Genomic DNA, 26358 nt, shown 5'->3' on the forward strand with positions numbered 1-26358 from the left:
ACGATGCTTCTCGGAAGCCTGGCCAGTTTTCCGATTTCTTTTCTGGCGTAGCACCTTTATGGGATCTGTAGTCCTGGCGCCTTAACCCCCCATCTTGTTCGCCGCATCCCTGAGCTCTACGCAGGCGCATAGCTCCCGGGAGGCCGTTCCTGTAGCTTAGCGATGTCATAAAGTTTCTTTCTTTTTTTTTCTGAGGAGGGAAGGGGAGGAAAGAGCGAAGCCGAAGCGCTGCGAGGGAAAAGAGGGCGGGACGGCGCTGAGGACGAGCGAAGCCGTCGCGGGGCTGCTTGCGCCGGAGGCTTCGCGCGAGCGAAGGACCAGCTGGGCCGAAGCAGCTCTTCCCGCCCATTTATTGCGCCCCGCGGAGGATTTGCGCCGCTTCGGTGGAGGCGGAGGGCTGCGCCAGGGGGAAACGGGCGAAGGTACGCCTTGGGGGAAGAGCGGAGGAAGAGCCGAAGCGGGGCTGGAAGGGAGGAAAGAGGCGATGCGGAGCCTGTTTGGGGAAGCCGCTTAACTCTCGGGGTCCGGAGGCTTCACCACAGGGCGAGCCGCTCTTGCCCCCCCCCCCGGCACCCCCGGTGCCATCCTCGCCCCTTTCTTTGGAGTTCAGTTCCATGGACGGTTTGCCCCATTATGCATGGAGAAACGTCGGTTTTAGAGCGGCGTTTCCCAACCTTAGGAACTTGAAGATGCGTGGACTTCAACTCCCAGAATTCCCCAGCCAGCATAGCTGGCTGGGGAATTCTGGGAGTTGAAGTCCACGCATCTTCAAGTTCCTAAGGTTGGGAAACGCTGTTTTAGAGAGAAGTTGAGAAGGCGGGGGAGGAAGGGTCGGGCTCCATCGACCCCCTAGCAAGCAACTGGGATGGAGCTTCCATGTTCAGAGGCAGCATGCCGCTGGACGCCCGGTGCTGAGCAGAAATAGCAGGAGAGGGCTTTTGTTGTCTTCATTTTTGGGGTGGGTGGGGGGCAAGCCTTTGGCTGGCCTCTGAAGGAAAGAAGGAGCTGTTCTTGGAGGTAGTTTTAAATCCGTCGAGCATCCAAAAGGGAGGAGGAGGAGGAGGAAGAAGAAGGAGGAGGAGGAGCAACCCCAAAGTTGGGGAAGGAAGGTGCATTGGGAGTTCAGGTGCAGGGTACGGTGGAAGGTATAGCCTCTCTGCCCTTAGATGGGTGGCTGTTGGGAAAGGCAAGCTGGGAGACGACGAGGAGGTAAAGAATGAGTGGGGAAAAAAAGAGTTTACCTGTTTAGTAAGCATGATTAGGCTTGGCTTGGTCGTGTAGCATGCCTCTGGTTTTCCCTGGCATGAACGCCTACTAGGACTCTTTGGCTTTTTACCTGGGAGGGAAATGTGGCAGTGGCGTGGTGTAATTAAACTGGTAAATATTGAAGATTGTGCAGTTTGCTTAGTGGCCAAAGAGCTGATTGTGTTGAGGAGTCATTCTTGTTAACTTCAGTGGGAGGTGTTCTTTTTTATTATTATTTTTTTTTAGCGTGTGTGACACGGTAGGGACTCCGATCTTATCCGACTTGAATCATAAGAGTGATTTCAGTTGTGGTTGCGTGCTTTGTTCCTATAAAGGATGGGTGGGGGCATGAATGCTTGCAACTCTTTTAAGTTTTCATAAGTGGTGCACTTCTATGCGTGTTATTAACCAACTGAAATCTTAGAGCAGCTAATAAAGGACACATTGGATTTGAGTACATTTTAATGGCCGAAAAAGCCTACTGTTAGTGGATTTTTTTGTTACATTATTGCTTTTGTGTCTGGTATTTTTTGACCCAGTTAGTAATGTTGCTATGCCTACTATTGATACTTTATAGAGTGTAGTCTAGGATACTTTGATACTTATAAAACTTTTTTTAAAAAAAATTCAGTGTTTTAGCGTTTTTTTTCTGAACAACTGCAAATTTCAATATTGATGTATTGTGTGGAGTAATTCCATGTGACATGCAAATGTACACTGCCAGAGTCCACTTTGGGTGGAGATGAATGGCTATATGAATTTGATTAACAAATAAATAAATTCACATGCATTCAAATGGCTGATTGAAAGTAAATATTTTTTTCTAAACTTTCAAGAGAAATATATGGGAAAAATCTCTTCCTGATTGTTCAGATCATGATTGTGAAAGTTTTTTAAAAGTTGTATCCATATTTTATTAAATTTATTTGCTGCCTATCTTATATAGAAATGACACTGTGTGGCTATTCACAGATGGCTTTTAAAATCAGTGGCTATTCCCCCCCCCCCAAAAAAAAGAGAAATGGACTCAAGGTGCTGTGATAATACCCTATTTTGAAGCATGTATAATAAACAACAGTTTTAAAACAGAAATTGTAGAGTGTAAACTATGATTGGCTTAGTTTCATGCATGTGCTACGTATGTTTAATAACATCAAAAATGACTTTTAATACATTTTAAGTAGAATTGCTAAATTGAATGCAACTTTTTCTTTACACGGTTTTTTTTTAAAGCAACCATTTCCAAATGTAGTATTTTAACCTTTAGCACTAATGGAGAAGTACAATTGAGCCTACGGTAGATGTCATTAATTCAGTGACAAGCTAGTGACTCTGTTTTTGCTATGAGTAAATTTAAGTTCTATGTGCCTTTCAGGGAAGAAGCTTGACTACTCCCCATAAATGCTTGTGTAAGAAAAGATTATTAGGTTTCTGAATTCTTGACGAAGTATTTCCTAAAACCAAATTGTTTCCTACTATTTTAGCTATTTCTATATTTTCAAAATAACTATGTTTATAATAAACATGCCATTGACCAAGTAATAAGTGTTTATACCCAGTGAAGGAACCCTTCTCCTGCAGAGGATGGATTTTTTTAGATTGCAATTAATTTGTTGTGGAGTTTAAAATATTTTTTAAAAATAACTCACATGACTGCTTATGCTAGTCCAAGTTATGCCTCAGTATATGAATTGCAGTAGTCTTAAAGTTCTTATTACTAATACTTTTTACAGTATTTAGTCGCTTTTATACCACACTATTATATTCTGCACCATACTGTAATTAAATACAAATACTAATTCAAATGTTACTTGTAGAATTTAGTGATATGAGGATTTTTTATTTTATTTTATTATACATTTCGTTTACATCCTGCCTTTATTTTTTTCATAAGTAACTCAAGGTAGTGAATATACATTTCCTCTTCCTCCTATTTTTCCCCAACAATAACCCTGTGAGGTGGGTTGGGCTGAGAGAAAGAAACAATGTATCACATAATTTTGTACTGTTCAATAATATAGGTTCATAATCTTAAAATTTAATCTGATTTTATAGTTGTCAGCAATTCTAAATTTTAGTTATTTCTCTACAGCATATAAGTTGGATTGTTCATATTGAAAGGGTTGTAAATGGTCATCATATAATATTTTATGCTAGTCAGTGACAAAAATAGATTAATTACTTTTAAAAAAAATCTATACATTTCAGAATGTCTTATGCTGAGAAATGAATAATTACTCAGGAATTTTTAAATTTAGATAACTTTGATTATATGTACTTCGTTACATTTTCCTGGTTAGCAGGAAATATATTAAGTAATGGTAATATAAAATCTAGAGATTAGTCTTGGTACTAATATATTGCTATTTTAGCACAAAAACCTCTGCTTTTTGAATTGTTTTTTGTGAATAGTTTAACATCATCTGACTGAATAACTTGGCATTCATGGCATAGGGGCTTATACCATGTTGTAATAACTGCAGCTATGTATTCTAATGTTAGTATAAAGACAAAGCAGAAGTCTGTAAAAGAATTTCCTTTTAAATCACATTCAGAAATTTAAAACCACATACATATCGTGTGTGTGTGTGTGTGTGTGTGTGTGTGTGTGTGTGTGTGTGTGATCCTAAAAATGCTGCTGCACAATTGTTGAGTGATAGTTACTTGGGATAATAGTTATAACTTATGTGCTTTTCAGTTTTCGTGTTGCACCAAAAAGGAACTCGAACTAGAAATGTTAGTGAATGAACATCTGTTTTCTATTGCATAAATCTAAAAAATAAAATAACCTGCAAAATAGATTACTGTCTCCAGGGAAAATGGGGTAGTTATGTGTTAAACTGATGCTATTATGTATGTATGTATGTATGTATGTATGTACGTATATGTATATATATATATATACACACAGAGAGAGATGAGAGATATACAAAATTTTCTTATGGAGCTGCTATGGATAGTTAAAGATGATCCTAAGATAACCTGGATTTTGAAATTTGAATCACCACGTACTGTATTTTTGTCCATTTCTTTAAAAAAAGAAAGGAAATTAATGGTGTATCTTTAAAAATAGTTGCATTTCCTTAAGAAAAATACAGTGACATCAGTAGCATATGGGTCTCCAATGTTACAGAGTGGAGTATAAGAAACACATTTTTTTCATGTAAACAGTGGTTATTTATATTTTGGATGTTTAATATCTTATATAGCTTTAGGAAATAGACAAGGCCTATAGCATATCTAGTTAATATCTAAAACTTTATGAATTGGGTGAAGTTATGTGAGAATTTCTGGAATGTATATATATTTTTTATTTGTTCTGCTTTGTTTATATGTTTTAAATTTTCTGTTATGTCTTATTGGTGGCTTATTTGGTTGAAAGCTGTTCATAAACTGAAAATCTTTGCTGAATAGAAAAATAATATAAATTACTTTATCTGGGATAGAAGTAGTCAAGCATTGACAATAGTCTAGGAAATCGGAACAATTTTCTTAGTAAGGTTATGTGATTCAAACTAGTTGGAGTTTTTAACAGAAAAAGTTCCCAGCATAGTTCTTCCGGTGGCGGCGCGGCGCCGAAGACAGCCTCTCCGGGCTGCCCGCGGCTCAGCTGAGTTATTTTCGCCCGAAACAGCGCCGATCAGCTGTTCGGGCGAATTTGAAGCCCCCTCCTCGGGAGAAGAGGAGGGGGTGAGCTCCCAGGTAGGGGTAGAGTTCTCCAGGGCCGCCTGAGCTTATGGCTTGGGCGGCTGAAGGATTGAACTCCCCCGTAGCCTGGGCTGCTCCCAGCTGGCCAGCGCCTCTGCTCTTGATTTCTTGGAGCAGAGCCAGGCGTCTGCGACCACCCCTGCCTGAAGGAATGACTATGGATTAAAGGAGCAGGCAGAGCGATACAAGAGGAAAAGGTGAAGAGGATTATTATATTTTACTCTCCAGCTTGATGGACTTTTTTGGATTATAAATTTGAAGTGAAAGTGCGTCACAATTGGTAAAAGATGGCGGCTAAACCAACCCCTAAAACTCTTCGGAGTGCTGGAACTTCTCCGGTGCAACAATCATTACTGCAGGCGCTGCATCCTCCTGATGTATTGACATCAAAGGACTTACAAGATGCTCTTGAAAAACACACCCAGGTAATTTTGGAATCAATTAATGATAGATTTGCACAGATGGAGGAGAAATTGGAGAAATTGGAGGAGAGAATGGAGGAGAAGATGGAACAGAAGTTCAGAGTGATGAAGGTAGACATCTTGTCTTCAGTGTGTAAAGTGGCTCGTTGTGTGGAAGAATTGGAGGAAAAGCTAGAAGATTTGACTCAAAAGAATGCTATATTAGAAGCAAAAGTATTGGAGAATGAAGATAAAATGGAAAAGGAACTGAGTCTTGCTCAATATTACCAGATGCAATTTGCTATTAGAATTAGAGGCTTAAAGGAGAATATTAAGGAAGATCTAAAGCAGCTGGTTTCTGAGGCTTTTGAAGTAGTATTGAAACAGCCAGCATCTGAAATAAAAGGAGGCATGGATAAAGTGTTTCGTGTGAATTCATGGATTGCTGGACAGAGAAAGTTGCCTAGAGATGTGGTGGTATATTTTGCAAAAAGGGAAACTAGAGATGAAGTTATACAAGCTGCTTATGATACTAAAGTTGTGATTGCTAATCAAGAAGTTTTGGTCTTAAAAGAAATTCCTCCAAAGATTCTAAGGAGAAGGAAGGATTTTACATTTCTTGTGCAAGAGCTCAAGCAACGAGATATAAGGTTCAGATGGGAGATCCCAGTTGGGTTGATGGTGACGCACGAAGGTAAAAGGCACCGTTTGGTTACTGTGATGCAAGCGCGTGATTTCTACAATAATGTTTTAAATGCAACGCCATTAACACTTCTGGAAGCTGAAAAGGGATCTGGAGAAGGAGTGCATCAAGAGGCCGAAGATGGTCAGATAGAAGACAACGGTGTTGGAGGAGATCGAGATATAACCTCGTTGGATGATTTTATAGAACAGAGGGTGACGCGTGCTGCTGCAAAACGATTTAAGAAGAGAAAATAGCAGGATTTGCAGAAGTCTATGGAATTTCTACGACGTATTTATAGTCAAGTATGGGAGGTGGGGAAAGGTTTGGGTGTAGACGCAATATATTTTTATATGTGGTGGTTTTGTGGAAAGGGTGAGCTTTTTTGGATTAAAGTTTGGTGGAATATACAGAAGATTCTCAAATGGAGGTTAAAGTTTTGTTCGCAACCTTTTTTTTTTTGTTTGGAATAATTATAGATGTGGCACTGGAAGAGGAACGGCCGATTATAGAAGAGTTGACTTTAAAGTTTTCTGATTTGGTTGAGGTGGCGAAGATTTTAGTTAATTTGAAAGATTATCTGTAAGAACGTTATATCATGGAATGGACAAAATGGATGGAGTCTATTTAGGATAAGTATAGGGTTGAGAAGTATTATGTAGTATTTGAATAACTTTTTTCCTTTTTTTTTTTTCTTTTTCTCTTTCTATCTTGGGGTTTTTTTCTTTTTTTTATGTTTTTAATATATATTTAATACTATTAAGGTTTGTTTTATCTTATATAAGCTAGAGAGTGTTTCTTTTTTTATTTTAGTTTTTTATATATATTTAATATTGCTAAGGTTTGTTTTATCCTATATAAGCTAGAGAGTGATGGATTTTAGAATTTATAGTTGTTAGTATATGGTTGTTTATGTTTGCTTTTTTAAATATATATACCTTGTATTTAGCTCTGGGGGGGAGGGGGGGAGGTAGGGGGGGAGGTAGGGGGGGAGGAGGGAGGGGGAAGGGGGGTTTTTTAAAGGAAAATTGTATCTTAAAACTTTTCAATAAAAAAAAAAAGTTCCCAGCATAGTGTCCAGAGATTTTTTTTTTTGCTTGTTCTAATACAGGGGTGTCAAACTCAATTTCATTGAGGGCCGCATCAGCATTGCGGTTGCCCTCAGGGGGCCGGGTGGGTATGGCCAGGGTGGGCGTGGCTAGAGTACGTATGGCCTACTGGGTGGGTGTGGCCAGCTCTACATCATTCGCCTCAAGGACGCCTATGGGGGCCTGGGCAGGAGTGGGACAGATCTGAGGGTCCCTGGCAGAAGGAGGGTCTCTGGGCCAGGGCCAAGGCAGAGGGGGCCGTTCCCTCACTGTTTCCAGGATGGCTTCGCGGGCCACATGAAACCACTTTGCGGGCCGGATCCGGCCCCCGGGCCTTGTGTTTGACATGTCTGTTCTAATATTAAAACATAAGCACATCTTTAAATTTTGACTAACTTCTCAGACACAGAAGGAGACTAATGAAGAAAGAATCAGGCTACTATAATGTGGATATTAAGACAGTATCTCAACCTTCAATATGTTAATCTCCAGATGTGTTGGGATTGAATTTTGGCAATTGTGGTAACACATCTAGAAGGGACTATTCAGAAAGCATCGCATTAGAGTAAACTGATATATAAATTTGATTAAGATTAAAGGGTAGATACAAATGAAAAAATAGCTGAAGGCTTCCATAAAACACGTTAAACATTGTGCCATTATCATTTTAACCAGAGCATTTCCCTTGAGTCTAAAAATGAATACTTATACCTGTCTAATACTACTGGTGTGCTAAGGTCTGCCTATCGGTAATTAAACATGGATATAAATTTAAAAAGTTGACTCTGCTCATAATATTATGACATCATAATATTAGTTATTTAAAAACTTACCCTACATCCAAATTCACAACTTTTTTTTTGGCAGTGAACTAATTGATTGAATATTGATCTGGGTTCAAGAACTAAGTGAGGTTGGCTCTAGTTAGTATTTGGATGGGAGACTACTGTATGAGAAATACCAAGTCTGCAGACTAAACACTGGAAGCTGAGCAAAGTCTTGAATGAATCTTTACATTAGCATTACATTGTCTTTTGTATTCTGAAACGTCCCACTTCATTAATTTGGACAATGTATAATTTGATTCAAATTATAAATAAGTCTGTACAATAATATCTAGTGATACACACATGCACGCACACAAACCACTTGCAGAAACTTTCCCCACAACATATTTCCAACATGTACACCAGTTCATTACTAACATGTACCCTGTAATATTTCTTCCCTATAGAAGATGACTTTGTAAATTGTGAAGAGAGGGGATGCAATCCAGAGGAGTGAAAGGCAACACAGTCCAGATATTAACAAGGGTGAAGACATCCTCTGCCTAATAGATCACAGAATATATTGTAGGTACACATAGTAGAGTCCTCTGTCTGACAGGATTTTGTCTATAGGTGTGAAACAATAAACTCAAGCTTGGAAGAATCACCATGTGTCTTTCCTTGTTTTTGGTCTGATATAGCTACGTCTTTAAAAAAAGTGCTGAATAAACTGCTGGGAAACCTTTACATATGAAAAACACAAACATTATATGTCCCCAAATTATGTTGTTGTAGGTATTGAAGGTGCAAACTTGGCAAAGCACTGTGTATGATCATTATTAGGGGAAAATTGACTGTCAGATAACAGTCAAAATAAAAATCTGTATTTCTGTACTGAACACAAAGCATAACATAAAACTAAAAAAATCTAGGTCCTGTGAGTTGTCTAAACACATCTTTCAGTTAAAGTAAGGATCCCTTTGTTAAAGTACTGAAGTTTGCAGATGATACAATGGTCGTTGGTCTCTCTTGAGATGGTGATGAGTCTGCATATAGACAGGAGGTTGAGCAACTGGCCCTGTGGTGCAGCCTGAACAATCTGGAGCCAAACATGCTTAAAACTGTAGAGATGGGAGTGGATTTTAGGAGGATCCCTCTTATTCCAACACCTCTTATTGTATTAGACAACACAGTATCAACAGTGGAGTCCTTCAAGTTTTGGGGTTCTATAATCTCCCAGGATTTGAAATCGACACCTAACGTTAGAATCATCATTGAAAAGGCACAACAAAAAATGTTTCCTGCATCAACTCAGAAAGTTCAGACTGCCCAAGGAGTTGCAGATAAAGTTCTACAGAACAATTACTGAGTCTGTGATTTGTTCTTTTATACCTGTCTGGTAGAGCAACCAAACAAGACATCTATGGATTTCAATGGATAGAAAAAACGACTGCAACCATCCTGCACGGGTCAGAAAGAGAGCTGAATTTCTACAGAAATTCAGAGAGTCGGAAATTTCTACAGACCCTCACATCCCAGACATAAACTATTTCAACTTTTCCCTTTGGGACGCTGTTACAGAGCATTGCGTGCCAAAACAACTAGATACAGAGACAGTTTCTTTCCTTGTGCCATCACTCTGCTGAACTTTTAAATTCCACAGTTCTGTCATGTCTAAGTATATTACCCATATAGCATGGCTCTATTATTTTTATCTCTCTCATTTGTTCCACTACCTTCTCAATTGATATTATGATTATGATTACTTCATTGTTTTGCATGTACACCCAGAGCTTATGTACCAGAGACAAATTCCTTGTGTGTCTAATCACACTTGACCAATAAAACCTATTCTATTCTAATTCTATTCTATTCTATTCTATTCTATTCTATTCTATTCTATTCTATTCTATTCTATTCTATTCTATTCTATTCTATTCTATTCTATTCTATTCTACTCTACTCTACTCTACTCTACTCTCTAATATGCAGTGTTGATATGTTGAGTCCTTTGCTATTATATTTGAGCTATTAGAATTTCAGCAAATTACCAAGCAGCAAGTATCAGATAGCAACAAATATATTGATATCAGAGATGCAGATTTAGTTTCTTTTTTAAAAAGAGATCTGACCAGCCCTTTTAGAAATATGTGTTTCTTAATAATTTAGTTACCAATGGATCGCTACTTAGCCCAAGTAAAAACATTTTTAGGATTAAAGCATTTACAGATCATTGGCTGGAGTTGTTTTTATTATTGGTAAGAAGCAATAATGCCAATTTGCATATTGGTGTATTGATTTAAGACATCAGGCTAGAAACCAGGATACCCATAAGTTCTAGTCCAACCTTAGGCACAATGTCAGCTAGGTGATCTTGGGCTAGTCACTTTCTCTTAGCCCAAGGAAGGAGACAACGGCAAACCATTTCCAAAAAATCTGCTGGAATAGCCAAGGCAGTTGCCAGGAGTCAAAAACTGATTTGTAGGCATAAACACACATATGCACAAATAAATGCAGTCAGCTATGTGGACTTTTTATGCAGAGATTTGTTTTATTTTTTCATGTTAATTCAGATTAAAAAAAATTTTTTTTGAGGAAAGAATGTTTAGTTGTTTGCAGTAGGTGAAGCAGTTCTGGAATCTCTACACAAAAATGTGACATAGTTTGCAAAGAAGAGTATCAAATGAAAGCAATAGAATCTAATGGTTGAAAATATGTCTGTGCTTGTATTATCTTAGAAAATCTGGAGCATGCAAAGTATTCGTTAGCTCTTAAGTTTTGTGAATGCTATTCCTTTTAATATCAGTTTGGTCTTAAATATACAGTTTCTGTCTACAACTTCAAGGCATAGTGGTTAAATGTTATAACTTGTTTCAACATAGAATTTCTAGCACAATATAGTTCTCCAGCCAACTATAGCAGGAAATAATAGTCTTTTGGCATCTTAATCATTTAAAAAATACTTTAGCTTATAGATCTTCTTGATCTATACCATAGATGTCTAGGTCTACTGACAGACAGTAAAAAGATAACAAATGCTCTCATTTTGAACAAGTGATATGCTAGCTTTTCAATAGTTGTTAAATTGTCTTTCTCAGTAAATATTTTGAATTGTATTCAATATGACTATGTTGGGTATAATATCCAAAAGTTATGTCTCTAAACCGAAATAGATTTTTGATTATTAAAGTCTAGCGTTTGATTCAGTCTTACAATTCAAATGTTATAAATTGTCAATATGTGTATGCACAAATGCAATTTTTCCCATAAATATATGTAAGAGCCAGTTTGGTCTGGTGATTAAGGTACTAGAATAGAAATCAGAAGACCATGAGTTCAGGTCCTGCCTTAGCCATGAAAACCAGCTAGATGACTTTGGGCCACTTACTCTTTTTCAGACCAGGTCATCTCACAGGGTTATTGTGGGGGAAATGGAAGAAGGTATGTTGGATTTGTTTGCCGCCTTCAGTTATTTGTAAAAGTAATAAAAGCTGGGTACTAATAAGTAAGCTAGATTTTAAAATGCATTGTAAAATGTGTAATCATAAATATATTGCTCTCACTTGCAAAAATAAATAAAAATAAGTTTTATAAAATTTTAGAATAAAATGGCATAAAAGAAATAGCATAATATTGCTAAAAATTAATTTTGGAAAATCTGCATTACAAAATGCTTTACATCTGGCAAACCCTCAAGCTTCCTGATATCCTTAAATAAACAATATGTTTTATCATTTTCTAACTTCTATCATATTCCTTTCTTGAGTTTTAGATTAGTAATTAAGCCTGTTCTCTCTATCCCTTCCCCTGCCTTTTTATGTTTATTTTTTATTTAGTTTATTTATTACAGACTTATCTTTTTCTGACAAGAACCTGCTGTCAGGTTCTTTTGCAACATTTACAAACAAAAAACAATAAGAAAAATGCTAGACTAAATTGGCATTTAAAAATCAACGAAGAAACTAATAACTAATGAATATTGGAATTGGAGGAATAGATAAAAACCTATCTTCAATAATTATACAACATCCTTCCCTCATTTCTTCCCTTTGCACATGTGGGCCAACTATACCTAAGGAAAATTGAAGAGTTGTAATGTAATGTATACTGCCTTAGGCTGGACAAAATAAAGGTAGGATATTAATTAATAATAATGTATATGTGGGAAACAACAGTTGAGAAATCCACTTCTCAAAAGGGCTTCTGTTTAAGATGGGACAGAGGCTTCTATTGAACGTACAAAGTGTGCAGAATGGCAAGAATGAAAAGTTGCCTAACACATCCTTTGTAATTAATTTAATGCTCTAAAACTAAACACAAATGAAAGCAATTATATGAATACTGAAGCTTTTGCAAGTTCTCAGTTGAAGATGTTGTTGACTCTGGGCTAGGCTTGAATTGTCCCAGGACAATTGTCTTGATTTCATTGTCAGTACTGTTGCTGTTAATTCAAAGCCATCTCAGGATTTTATGACTACTGGCACATCCATGGGACTGCCCAGAAAATTGTAGGCGCAATTTTAATTGAGAGAGGGATCTCCACTGCTTTGAAAAAGGAAAGTTTTGAACAACTGTCATCTAGTTGTAAATATCCCTTGGAGAAGGTGAATGTCATTTAGTTAAAAAGTTAAAGGTTCCCCCGCACATGCTTGCTAGTCATTTCCGACTCTAGGGGCTGGTGCTCATCTCCGTTTCAAAGCCGAAGAGCCAGCGCTTGTCTGAGGACATCTCTGTGGTCATGTGGCCGGCATGACTAGACGCCAAAGGCTCACGGAACGCTGTTACCTTCCCACCTGAGTGGTCCCTATTTTTCTACTTGCATTTTTACGTGCTTTCGAACTGCTAGGTTGGCAGAAGCTGGGACGAGTAACAGGCGCTCACTCTGTTACACGGCACTCGAGATTCGACCCGTCATTTAGTTAGCATACCTGAATAAAACACAGTAATTTTAAACTGTCTTGAGGGATGAATAGAACTAGGAAACTACATTTAATTGTCCTGTCTATAGTGGGAGAAGGACATGAGAGTTCTACATTCTGTTATAAGCAATGAATGACAGAATGATTCTTTTAGATCTCTCAGCAGCATTTGATAATGCTGATTTATTTTTATTTATTTTTATTACATTTATATCCCGCCCTTCTCCGAAGACTCAGGGCGGCTTACAAGCTTAGCAGTAGCTTTCATTCTATGTATATGCCTGCTTGTTAGGGCTTTCACACACACCCCAAGCGGCATTATTACAAAGTCAGCTTATTGCCCCCAACAATCTGGGTCCTCATTTTCCCTACCTCGGAAGGATGGAAGGCTGAGTCAACCTTGAGCCTGGTGGGATGTGAACCTGCACTAATTGCAGGCAGCTGGTGTTACTTAAGGAGGCATCAGCCCACTGCTCCACCAAGGCTCTTCCTGGGGTATTGTTGGAATAAGTCAGTGTATTGGCTATTGAAGGAACAGTTGTACAATGGATCCATTTCTACCTGCAGGACCATTACCAGAAAGTAATTTTTTGACTCCATGGCACTTGAATGAGGGAATTATGCAAAGTTTCATTCTTTGTTTCCTGCTATTGCATTTTAAAATTTTAAAATCATGCCATTGAATATTTAAGTTTATATTGAAACCTGGGATTTTGGTTTGTATTTGTTGGTCATGTTGTGATGACTAAGCTTATTGTATGGATATAAGTTATTTTATTTATTTATTTATTTTATTTATTTTATAATTTTATAATTTAATAAAGATAAGAATGGATCTTCGTGGGCTAAAATGGGTCCACAACCCCCATACCAAGGACCAGCCTGTTGAGAATCAAGCTGTGCAAGTGGTGGGTGAGCGCACAAAGCTTTATTTGTGCATGTGCAGAATTAGGTTGTGTGTGTGCAACCATTTCCCCCCCTCGCCGCCGCCCCTCACAGCCAAGGCCGCCACGCTATTAGTCCAAAAAGGTTAGGAACTGCTGGGCTAAAATTCACTTTGCAGTTTCAGTTATTCTTTTTTGCTTCTCTACTGGCTTGTGGATAGTAGGAACATGTTATAATCTGAGTAAAGTTGTTCTTTGCTTGTTTCCTTAGAAATATGGGACTTTGATATGAGTTATTAGGATATCTCCATTTGATCATTATGTGTTATAAACATTGAATGACAGAAGATATTATAAGACTAACCATTACCACACTCTTGAGATACCTGGAAAAATTAATCTGGCAACTAAAAACATAATGTCATTTAAGTTCAAAAGCATAAGATCTTTTCCATTCTAACTGGAATTCATGTAATCTTTTTTCCATCAACAATATTTACTTTTCTGGCAAAATTCAGAGGCTACAAGAAATGTTCTATCTTTGACTCAGAACTAGCCACCAAACAAATTCTTTTACACATTCTCCGCTCTTAACAATGCTTAAGACATTTTCAGAAACTTCTGGTATTTTTTTATAAATTCTCGGAAAGAATAATAATACTGTCAGCATAGAAAATTCATCCTTGTGAATGAGTTCAGCCTGGTGGCTGTGGTGTATATATGTCATAGTGAACTATTTTTCTGTAAAGTTAAATATTGTTGATAGCTCTGGGTCAAAAGCAAAATGTAACAATGTGATGTGATATATCTACATCAATATATAGATGCAGATCTATCTATCTATCTATCATCTATCTATCTATCTATCTATCTATCTATCTATCTATCTATCTATCCATCCACACACACACACACATGTACGCACACATATATGGACACAACACATATTATCAGGAGTATGTCTGAAACATGTATTACTTCTTTGTAAGTATGTTCTTCTACAGTTCGTAATAAAAATAGTATTGGATATCTTGACAAAGTATTTGCTACTGCATGTGTTTTGTCTCAGTGATATTCAATATGTTACATAATTATCTGGAGAAAAAGTTTCTGGCATTTCACCAGCATCTTACCCAATTTATCAGTGGAGCCAGTGACTTAAGTTTGGTATATAGTTACAGTAAAAGGATTTCAGTTCATATAAGTAGCATGTGAATTGTTTACATATCAACCCTGCTGTAAATTCTCTATTTGGGTATAGAGAGATCTATAGATTTTCAGACTTATAAATGTTCTGGAACAGTAGGCTATGGTTTCAGCTCTTGTTGATTTTGAGACAATATTGTGTTTATTTCATAGCTGCTAGCATTGCACTCAAAGCAGAACAACACAATGCAAATATTGGGGCTTAATTATAAACTGGTAGCATCTCCTTTTTCTAACCTGTACTCTATTTCATTTTTCCTCACGTTTTAAAAGTAGATATTTTTAATGAACAAGATAGGGAAACAATAGTGTATCTAATTGCTGTATGACTTTGTTGTAACAATTAAGCAATTTTATTTATTCCAGAATGGTTTTAATATTTGAGGCAAATTAGTATAATACTATGATTTTAATGCTAGTAGAAAAGCAACATTTTGACCTACAACATTTAGTATATTATTAATGAGTTTTTTAACAGGTTAATGACATACATCTAAAAAAACTGCTAAATGCAATTGTTTGTTAAATCCTATTTTGTGCAAGTAATACATTTCCTGCAGTTAAACTACTGAATGCTGAATTTATTAAATGAAACTAAAAATGTAGCACTTTCAATTCATATACCTACAATAAAGCAATCTTTCTGTTTTGCAGTGTAATGTTCAGGTTCAGAAATGCCTTATGTGGATCGTCAAAATCGTATTTGTGGTTTTTTAGATATTGAAGAAAATGAAAACAGTGGTAAATTTCTGCGGAGATATTTCATATTGGATACAAAAGAAGATAATTTGGTATGGTATATGGATAATCCACAGGTAAGCTTCAACTGTCTTTTCATTTTGTTTATATAAATTTGATAAACGTTATATTTATTAATGTAATTTTAAAAATTGGTGCAAGTTTCTTAAAGGTTCTGAAAATACTAATGTTAATCATTTCATATTTTTGATTATGCTAAATATTAGTTTAGAATTATCCAGCATAGTGAAAATTTATTTTCATAATTCAGCTGATAATCATTTAAAACTTGTATGTCTTTATATTGTGGAAAAGTAGCTGAAATTCCCATCAACCTATACAGCAAGGGATAAAAAAAAAGCTACAACCTGAAACATCACCCATTGCTGAATCTAATTTTATGCAATGGAAATAAATGAATATCTTAGCAAATGTATCAATGGGATAATGGTACATATTATTTGATAAAGGGCTAAAATTGAGAGTTGGGTGTTATTCAGAGAAATGTAACATTAAGAGTAGATTCCACCTGGAATCTACCGTATTTTCCGGCGTATAAGACGACTGGGCATATAAGACGACCCCCTACATTTCCTGTTAAATTATAGGGTTTGGGCTATACTCGCCGTATAAGACTACCCCTCTTCCAACGCACACCAAATAAAAATTAAAAAACATCAGATTTGATTTTAATATGGTAATTTTAATTCAAATGCTTATGACATGCAGGTGCTTAGTAGGAAAACTGTCACTTATAAACATAAGGCTGTTTGTCATCAAAATTGTAAACATAAAACAGTGCAAGTGGATTAAACTACTACTACTACTACTACTACTACTAATAATAATAATAATAATAAGAAGAAGAAGAAGAAGAAGAAGAAGAAGAAGAAGAAGAAGAAGAAGTAGTTGGAGGGGACCTTGGAGGTCATCTAGTCCAACCCCCTGCTAAGGCAGGAAACCCTATACCATTTCAGACAAATGGCTGTCCAGTCTCTTCTTAAAAACTTCCAGTGTTGGAGCATTCACCACTTCTGGAGGCAGGTTGTTCCACTGGTTAATTGTTCTAACTGTCAGGAAGTTTCTGCTTAGTTCTAGGTTGCTTCTCTCCTTGACTAGTTTCCATCCATTGCTTCTTGTCCTGCTTTCAGGTGCTTTGGAGAATAGCTTGACTCCCTCTTCTTTGTGGCAGGCCCTGAGATATTGGAACACTGCTATCATGTCACTCCCTCACCCTTCTCTTCGTTAAACTACACATACCCAATTCCAGCAACCGTTCCCTATTTTCCTAATTCACTTTTTCACTTTTCCTAATTCACTCTAAAGCTTTCCCTGCGCAGAGCCTTAAGTAACACCAGCTGCCTGCAATTAGTGCAGGTTCGCATCCCACCAGGCTCAAGGTTGATTCAGCTTTCCATCCTTCCAAGGTAGGTAAAATGAGGACCCAGATTGTTGGGGGCAATAAGCTGACTTTGTAATAATGCTGCTTGGGGGGGTGAAAGCCCTAATAAACAGGCATATACACAGAATGAAGGCTATTGCTAAGCACATTGATTTGTGCTTTAAATTGTAAGCCACCCTGAGTCTTCGGAGAAAGGCAGGATATAAATGGGATTTTTTTAAAAAAAAGACCAAATGGGAGATCCGCTCCAGGTTTTCCAGCCAGCCCGCCCAGTTCCTGAGTCAAATGTGTCGTTAGAGCCAAGCCGCTGCTCTGGCTGCTGCCTTCCCCACCTGCCTTTCAAGTTGGGATATACTACAGCTGCTCTTCAACTTTAGAAGGAAAGACGCCCAGACCCCAGCCTGTAAAAAATCACAGACTGCAGCTTCTTCTCCAATTGGTCCCGCTTTCCCTGCGCAGACTAAATGGGAGATCCGCTCCAGGTTTTCCAGCCAGCCCTGTCCCTAAATTTTCAGCACCAGGTGTATAAGACGACCCCTGACTTTTGAGAAGATTTTCATGGGTTAAAAAGTAGTCTTATACGCCGGAAATTACGGTACCTGCAAAATAATTGCAGAATTTTGCTACTTGTGATAGTATGCAATAGTGCAGTTGCCTTTAACTAACAAAACAAAGCTTGTTAGAACTTTATTGTTGTTCTTCGATTTTTTGCTGGTCACTTAATGATAGTTCAAAATTACGAAAGACCCCAAAAGCACTTTTGGCCATTGTAAAGGGTCATGCCAACAACCCTCTCCCCTCCCACAGTTACATGACCACATTTGGGCAGTTGGCAATTGGCTTGTCTTTACGAAGGGTTGATTCTGAATTATTTTTACCATAAAAATCATTCATTCATTTGAAACCAGGAAGAATGTGTTTGCACTTACAAATGTGGCATTCACTTAATGACTGTGGATTCACCTAATGACGCTGCAAAAAATATAAAATTGCATCTGGTCATGTGTGTGCTTTGATTTATGACCGTAATGAGTTACGCCAGAAATCCAGTCCCAGTTATGGTTTTAAGTCAAGCATATTCTTTTTTCTTAACTACAGAACCTTCCCTCGGGGTCTCCTCCAGTTGGATCTATTAAGCTTACCTACATTTCAAAGGTATGTGTATGCTTCTCAGATTACCTAATTTCTAAATTCATAATGCATAACAATAGCTATTCACTGATGAGTACTTTAAAAAAATTCAAAGTTGTTAAACATTTGCCTCTGTTTTATAATTAAGTTAAAAGAATACTTCTTGGGGTGTTTTAAAGATGAGGTATTGTACAAAGCGCAGATGATACCACTCTAATGGCAGAAAGTGAAGAAGAACTAAAGAGCCTCTTGTTGCAGGTGAAGAAGGAGAGTGCAAAACTTGGGTTGAAACTTAACATTAAGAAAACCAAGATCATGGCATCCGGCCCACTCAATTCCTGGCAAATAGATGGGGAAGAAATGGAGGTAGTGACAGATTTTATTTTCCTGGGCTCGAAGATCACTGCAGATGGGGACTGTAGCCAAGAAATTAAAAGACGCTTGCTCCTGGGGAGGAAAGCCATGGCAAATCTAGACAGCATACTAAAAAGCAGAGACATCACCCTGTCAACAAAAGTGTGTATAGTCAAGGCTATGGTCTTCCCAGTTGCAATGTATGGCAGTGAAAGTTGGACCATAAAAAAGGCTGAGCACCAAAGAATTGAGGCCTTTGAACTCTGGTGCTGCAGAAGACTCCTGCGAGTCCCTTGGACTGCAAGGCGATCAAACCGGTCAGTCCTAGAGGAGATCAACCCTGACTGCTCTTTAGAAGGCCATATCCTGAAGTTGAAACTCAAATACTTTAGCCACCTAATGAGAAGGAAAGACTCACTGGAGAAGAGCCTAATGCTGGGAAAGATTGAGAGCAAGAGAAGAAGGGGACGACAGAGAATGTGGTGGATGGATGGAGTCACTGAAGCAGTAGGCGTGAGCTTAAATGGACTCCAGAAGATGGTAGAGGACAGGAAGGCCTGGAGGAATGTTGTCCATGGGGTCGCGATGGGTCAGACACGACTTCGCAGCTAACAACAAAATTGTACAAAGCATTGATCCAATGCATTGTGATACTCTATGCTTTTGATTCATTTCAACAAATGAATCAAAAGCTACAAATATTGCCCCTTATCAATACTGTATGTTTTTGCATAAAAAACCCTTCACATCTATATTTTATATCATCTGGGCTTTGTGTTCAAAACTGCAGTTGTAATTATATTTAACTAAGTAAGTAATCTATGCTTAAAAGTTGATTTCTTTAAACAAACTAGTGAAACCAGTTTTTACACAAGTTGTATACAGATAATAATGGTTGGCTAAATAAATCAGGAGATGTATAAAGTGCTAATATCTAATATTTAAAGTTTGTAATATTACTGGATGCATTTTTATTGCAATTAGTATTTTAAAAAGTGTGCTTAGGTCAACATATTGAAATTGTATGTAAATGTTTTGGCACAACTTGTATTGTATTTCAGTAAATTCCTAAGTGAAATTGTATTTCGGGGAATTCCTTAGTGAATAAAAGCTTACACAGTCACTACATAATACAAAAACATTGTCTTTTTGTGAGTCTGAAAATGGACTTGCTATTAATGTGTAGGTGTTTACAGATTCAAAATAAAACACTGGGACTGTGAAAGCCATCTCAACATTTTTGTTACTTTCCTGAAGTACTTCATTGTGAATTTGGTGGTGTGTTTCAGATCATTGCTTTCCTGGAAGTTATTTTACTGTTGAAGTTTCTTCACTGACACAGGGACACTGTTCTAGGATATAATGGTTTACATATTAATCCATCCTTCCTTATACTTACACAATATTTCCTGTATCACTGGCTTCTGTGTAGTTCCGAAGCATAATAGACCACTTTACAATTGACAAGGTGTTTTTTTTTCTTCAGAGTCTTCTTTCTTCTTTTACCGCAAACATTTCACACTTCTCCATATTTTAGACAAGGACTTTTATGCTAAAGTTAGTCTTACAAAGATTTTCTGATACAGTTTGTCTGTTCTGGAGTTCTAATCCAGAATTAGCTGCACTTTTCAGCAGTTTGCAATTATCTGTAGCTCCTGTTTTATATATCTGACTTGTTTGGGGGAAGTTCAGTGAAAGATTTTTATTCTTTTCTCAGATCTTGCCTTGACCTTATTCCTTAGCCACATTTCTCACCATTCAGATTGTAAGCTGGAAGCATTTTAAAATGTGGCCTCTCCACATTTTGCAAGAGTCAGTTGTCTTCAAATTCAGATGGTTAAATAGCTGTTTAGAGGAGCAAGGAGACAGAACACAGGTCACAACCTAATAAAATAGAAGGGTCAGAGTAGTTGTAGAATTGTATTATAGGCCTAATATGGCAATCATGTTTCAGAGCCTTATTAACAAGTTTACAGTACTCTTAGAGAATTAAGAGGGGGAAAAAACTAGTATCAATTCAATTGGAAGGGTTTACACCTACTATATTTACATTTTCCTTATTTTGAATGTGTAAACAATTGTATAATAGATATGCATTCAGATTTTCAAAATGCCAGGTTTAATTGTGTACTGTGTAGAGACCATTTTTTTTATTTAGAGATTCATTGATCCTCTTGACCCCAACCCTTAAAGACCTCTCTCTATCCCCACACCTTAGACTTGGATGAACTATTGTATGTGTCTTCTGTGGACAGTATTTATGCTGTATAACTAGCCACATTTCCCCCCACAGTATATTGTTATCATTGGTTTTGATATATTGTTTCTACCTTTAATTTTTGTAAACTTCCCAGAGTTATAATAAATAGATGTTCCTGGAAATTTAAATTATAATAAAAATTGAGCAGAGTACCTAAACATTTTCAACTAAAGGTACAAAACCACTTGCATATATTTTGGAATAAGTATTTGGTAAAGAAACTCATTATTCTCAAAATATGCCTGCAAGTTTCTTTTTATGCAAGTTGACTTCTCTTTGCTTTAGATTTTTCAAGGTTCTGTAGCAGTATTACTGATTGACATTTCAAAACTTCCATAGTTTGAAAGAATTGAAAGTCATTTCATTTTTCCCAAATTCATTTTGAGTGAAATAGATTCAGTGAAAATTCAGAATAATAAGAGACAATAACTCTAAGGGCTTCTGATACAATAATAATCATATAATTATTTTTGAACTTACATTTTTTCTAACATGAAATAAGATATTAAAAATAAACATGTGGTTGGTTTTATTGGCCGCTGATACAGTATTTGTTGTGTAAGATGTATTCTGGATTAATTATATAATTTTCTGGTTTTAAATTTTATGGCAATTCGCATTGCAAGCTTTTTTTATTTGCCCATGATAAATATAACTTATATAATAATGTCAGATAATAAAACATCCTTTGCTTATTGTTATATCAATAGTTTCTGTTTCATTCCTCAATATCACTGAACAAATTTATGATAAAATGTGTCCATTAACTAGAATGTGCATTTCCAGAAAACTAGATTCTTATTAAATGGATATGATAAGTAGCGGTGAATGGCTAAGTATGAAATATGTAAAATAGATAAGGTGGGGAAGAATTGGTACAACCATGCATTGCATTTTTATTCCAGAAGAAAAAAAGGAATAAGTTGCAAAAAAGATTCAGAAGATAAGTAGTTATGTTTTAAGATGAGTGGCTGTATAAATCTTTTAAATAAACTAGAGTACCGTGTTATTTATGCTCCTTCCATTTTAAAAAAAAAGGTGTGTGTGACCCATGATGCAAGTGATCAAGAAATGTAAGATCACAAATGCAAATTACAATTGGAAAAATGAGATGATACAAGAGGGCAGTTACAGTTTTGGATTTAATAAATGAACTTGCAGAAAGTTCAAAAACAAAGTATTACTCTGTGCTAGTTTAAAGAAAGATTGGGATGTGCTTTCATTATAGGGTACTTTATTCACAATCCATTTTTCCTCCGGGCTGTGAATAATTAATAGGGATATAGAATCTTGGAAATAGCTAAACAATAACTCTTAATAGTCCCAGGTACTATGATCAAGTGCAAGGAATGCGGTGAATTACACTTCACAGGAGCTCAGAGATTACATTAGGTACATAGAAGGAAGTTGAATATGATATATTTTTGATATGAAATTTATATACTTACAGGGTGGCTTACTGCCTGTAAAGTAAGATTTTGTAGAGGTTTACTCAACAAATTTATATGGCCACCCAACTCACACATGATTAACTTTTCAGGAAGAATGTATTAGTGGAAGAATGCTAGGGAATATGTAAAACAGAGATAAAAATTTGCTATTCTTGCATCAGTTCACTGTTCCATTTCATAGATCCAAATGAATAGCAGTATGCTTGATTTATCTACATCAATAAATTTATATTGAAATATGTAGTATTTGTACATGCTACACCACATAATGCCAGTGTTTTCGATTTGTTAGGTAAGTGATGCAACTAAATTGAGGCCAAAGGCAGAATTCTGTTTTGGTAAGTTTTAAAAAGGCTTTAAATTATGCACCATAAAACATTTTTGGAAAGCTTTTTCATGTTAAAACATAGATTTTTTGAATGCTAGTTTATTAATATTCCCTGCTTTCTTTCCAATATAAAGAAAACAATGTTTTTTTTAAATGAAATCCAGTATTTTATAGAACAAATATTTAAAAGTATGATTCTGCTGATCCCCTAATAAAAATGGCAGCTGCCAATGGTATATATAAGAATTAACAACTTAATATTTTTGTTTTACAAGTTTGGTTTTGAATTCTGCTTATTATAGCATATTTTTGGCTTGCTTTTTTGGGTTTATCTTCTTGGGTTTTTTAAAAAAACATCCTAAAGTACAGCTTGGTAACCATTTTAATAAATTGTATATTAAGTTATCAGACATTAGGGGACTAAAAAATCTAAAGAAAACAAAAGATCTAGTCTATATTTCTGTTCATGAATTTGCAGTATACAGTATGTACTAATATCAAAAATTATGGTTCCTTGCATTTGTCTAGAGTCTAGACAAACAAAGTGACAATGTCTTTACTTTTTACATACCGTACATATATACAAAATGTTATATCTATCTGTAATTTTTTTCTCCAACAGTCATGAACGCAGGAATGAGGAAATACTTTTTACAAGCCAATGATCAGCAAGACTTAGTTGAATGGGTAAATGTCCTGAACAAAGCTACCAAAATCACAGTAAGTGATCTTTTTTTTTAATTCTAGGATTATTCTGCATAGGGTCTCATTATAATGGGATAAATATAAGAATTTTAATTTGTATTTCAGGTTTATATTATTTTGGCGGATTAAGATAGTAATTTCCAACCTCTCTGGAGCAGGAGGGCACACTTAACATTTTGAAGGCACGTTGTGGGCATTCAAAAAGAAAAGAAAAGAAAAGAAAAGAAAAGGCTGCTATGGGAACTTGCTCATTTGCAAAAAGTTACACCACTCTCAAAGCACTCATTATTTTTTTGAGCAGTGGTATTTATTTATAAGCAAAGCTTGGCTTTTAGAATTTTTTTCTGTTCTATTAATAACAACTCAATTCTGAATCTCATGACCTACTAGGAGAAGGGTTTATGAATGGAGGAATTAACAGTATTCTGAAATTTAGTCTCATTCTGCTTTGTTTTGGGAGAATCATCTTGCTGACAGAATTAGATGGAGTTAAACCTGTTGACATTCAATTAGATAGTAAAAAAAAGAATAGCACAATTAAAAAGCAGAGTAGGACAAGGGTTCTAGCAGTCAAGAAGGTAGACTTAAGGAAATTCATTAAGATACCATGTTGAGATCCCAGGTTAGGAATTTGTTGAACTCTTTTATGTATTAGTCACCATGCTTGGATCTCAGTAAGTCACAGAAATGGAACATCAGATTCTATACTTGTGCTATTATGTGGACCTGCAAATCACAGCTATATGAAAGCAAATATTACTTAAAAACTACTTGATAAATAGCAATAGCCCATAAACTTATGTACTGCTTCACGGTGCTTTACAGCCCTCTGTAAGCAGTAAGCAGTCAGCGTATTGCCCCCAACAACCTGGCTTCTCATTTTACTGACCTCGGAAGGGTGGAAAGCTGAGTCAACCTTGAGCTGGTGAGAATCGAAGTGCATTCTAACCACTGCACCACCACAGCTCCTATGACAAAGTCAATCAGTCTTAGATATCAATGCTCAGCATTTTAGAAAAGAAAATATTTGCTCAGTCAGGTAAAAATAGTTTTGATTGGAAGATCTTTCAGTCCAACTAAACATCCTTTGGTAGAGAAATTATGTTTCTTATCGTGCTTGTTGTTACGAAGGAACTCTGTTTTGTTTGAAAGCATCTTGATATCATACGCAAGAATAGCTGCATCTATACCTCACACAATGAAATTAGAAAATTTTAGGTTCTATGAGAAATAGGTGTAGTTTTGTTTGTTTTTGAATTTCTAAAAAAACACCCTGCATTTGTTGTTGAGCACTTTAAAATAAAACCAACAGAAACCGTGAAAAAAATTATTTTAAAAGAATGTGAAAGAATTTCTTGCATCAATATTTATTTTAGTAAGTGATGGATAAATATACCATGTGACTTTCTTCACTATTGTTTCTGAACAATATTTCTATGCCATTTTTATTTATTTTTTCTGAAAATCTGCCTCATCCTGGTAAAAGAATGAAATCCTAAAAATAATCAGTAGGAAATTTAAGACTTTCCAGCTCAGCTAAGTTATTAAAGAACGTTATGGGAAACTATTAAAATATTTAGCTATATACATAGCTTTTTTAAAGCATCATTTAATAGATAGGAAAGTAAGTAATTTAACCATGTCTTAAGAAAGAGATCCAAAAGGGATACAGGAAATGATGAGCATTTGTCTCATTTCTCTCACTTGTGAGTAATTAAACTAGATAAGAATAGTTAAATTCTGAGAGAGCCTGATTTAGAAGATACATTTCCGTTCAGTATTTTTATAATGTTCTATTTTCAGGTACCAAAGCAGGTTGACTCATTGTGTCATACTGATAATGCATTGCGTCATTCTGAAAATTTGGGAATAAGAAAACAAATGTCTTACAGAACAGAAATTGTTGGTGGTGTTCCCATAATCACTCCTACTCAGGTAATAATGCCAGCTCCAAGATACAGATAATAGATATATTATTGGAATGTCGGGCTTTCTATTGATGTGTAGAGACAGTGGATTTGCAAACAAGTTGAACCTGAAAAGGGGAAAAAAATGTCAAGATACCTCATTGCCAGATTTTTGCAGTAGTTAAGATGCCTCTTAATTTTCATATTAGAAGAAAAAATAGTTCTTAGATGGAAAGTTTTAGTTTGCCCATATTTGCCAACTTCTTCAGCTTATAATATGCTGCCTTCAGTGAAAGGAGGAAGCTGACTAAATTGAGCTTGTTCTTCATATCCCCTAGTCAATGTGAAACTTATTGTATGTGTGTGGTTGCATGCGGTATTCTTTGACTTGTAGCTATATTGTGTTTTGGATCTTTGTGCAACTCAGTTAATAGGCTCACTTACTTGTGTGCTAAGTTAGAATTTGAAAAGCAGTTTTTGAAGGTTATTTATCAAAAATTGTGATGGAAAATGAAATAGTTGAGCCCTATATTTGAGGTGGACCACGGATGTAATTCCAGAACAAGACAAGAAACTTTGTCCCCAGTATCTTTAAAATGTTTGATTTGCTTTCCAGTATACATTTATCTAGTGAAAATAAATTTTTATACCATTTGTTTGATGTGAAACATGGATGAAAGGATCATAGCTGTATAAATCGGATTCTCTAGATTTAGAAGCAAAACCAACTTTCTTTTCTTTATTTATTCTAAATTACCTTGTTTATTTTTTTCTAGAAAGAAGAGAGAAATGAATGTGGTGAAACTGATAAAAGCTACTTGAAACGGTCCCAAAGCCATCTTCCATACTTTACTACTAAGTATCCTCCAGACAATCCGGTTATCAAAGCAGGCTACTGTGTTAAACAGGGAGCAGTGGTAAGCAGATAGAGTACATTTTGAGGTTAATAAAATCTGTTATATGGTATATAATGCAAAGGTTGTTTTTTTTAACCCATGTAGAACAGATTCCCTAAAACACTAAAGAAAGAATGTTGGAGACAAAAGGTTGAGGAAGGAGAAAAAGTTAAGGCAATATTAGCTATAAGTGTTTTGATAACTTCTTGAAGAAAGGTTCTTGGAATTATTTCAATTGAGTTGTTTACCTGCAGTTAAGGTTTTTTTTTTAAAAAAAAATTCAAGA

At 36.1% G+C, this 26358-nt stretch overlaps 1 protein-coding gene across 4 annotated transcripts in view; it reads left to right on the top strand.

The window, feature by feature from the left end:
• Positions 1-245: 245 nt before the first annotated feature.
• PLEKHA1 (pleckstrin homology domain containing A1) overlaps positions 246-26358 on the top strand; it is a 55946-nt gene continuing 29833 nt past the window's right edge. For all 4 annotated transcript variants that reach the window (XM_083365012.1, XM_083365014.1, XM_083365013.1 and 1 more), the window contains exons 1-7: positions 246-422; positions 15555-15715; positions 18139-18195; positions 22529-22574; positions 23187-23284; positions 25073-25204; positions 25953-26093. In XM_083365012.1, coding sequence (XP_083221138.1) covers positions 15575-15715; positions 18139-18195; positions 22529-22574; positions 23187-23284; positions 25073-25204; positions 25953-26093 — 615 coding nt within the window. In that variant the 5' untranslated portion in view covers positions 246-422; positions 15555-15574. The remainder of the gene's footprint in view (positions 423-15554; positions 15716-18138; positions 18196-22528; positions 22575-23186; positions 23285-25072; positions 25205-25952; positions 26094-26358) is intronic.

This window comes from Vipera ursinii (assembly GCF_947247035.1).
Source record: "Vipera ursinii genome assembly, chromosome: 5".
NCBI classification, from domain to species: domain Eukaryota; kingdom Metazoa; phylum Chordata; class Lepidosauria; order Squamata; family Viperidae; genus Vipera; species Vipera ursinii.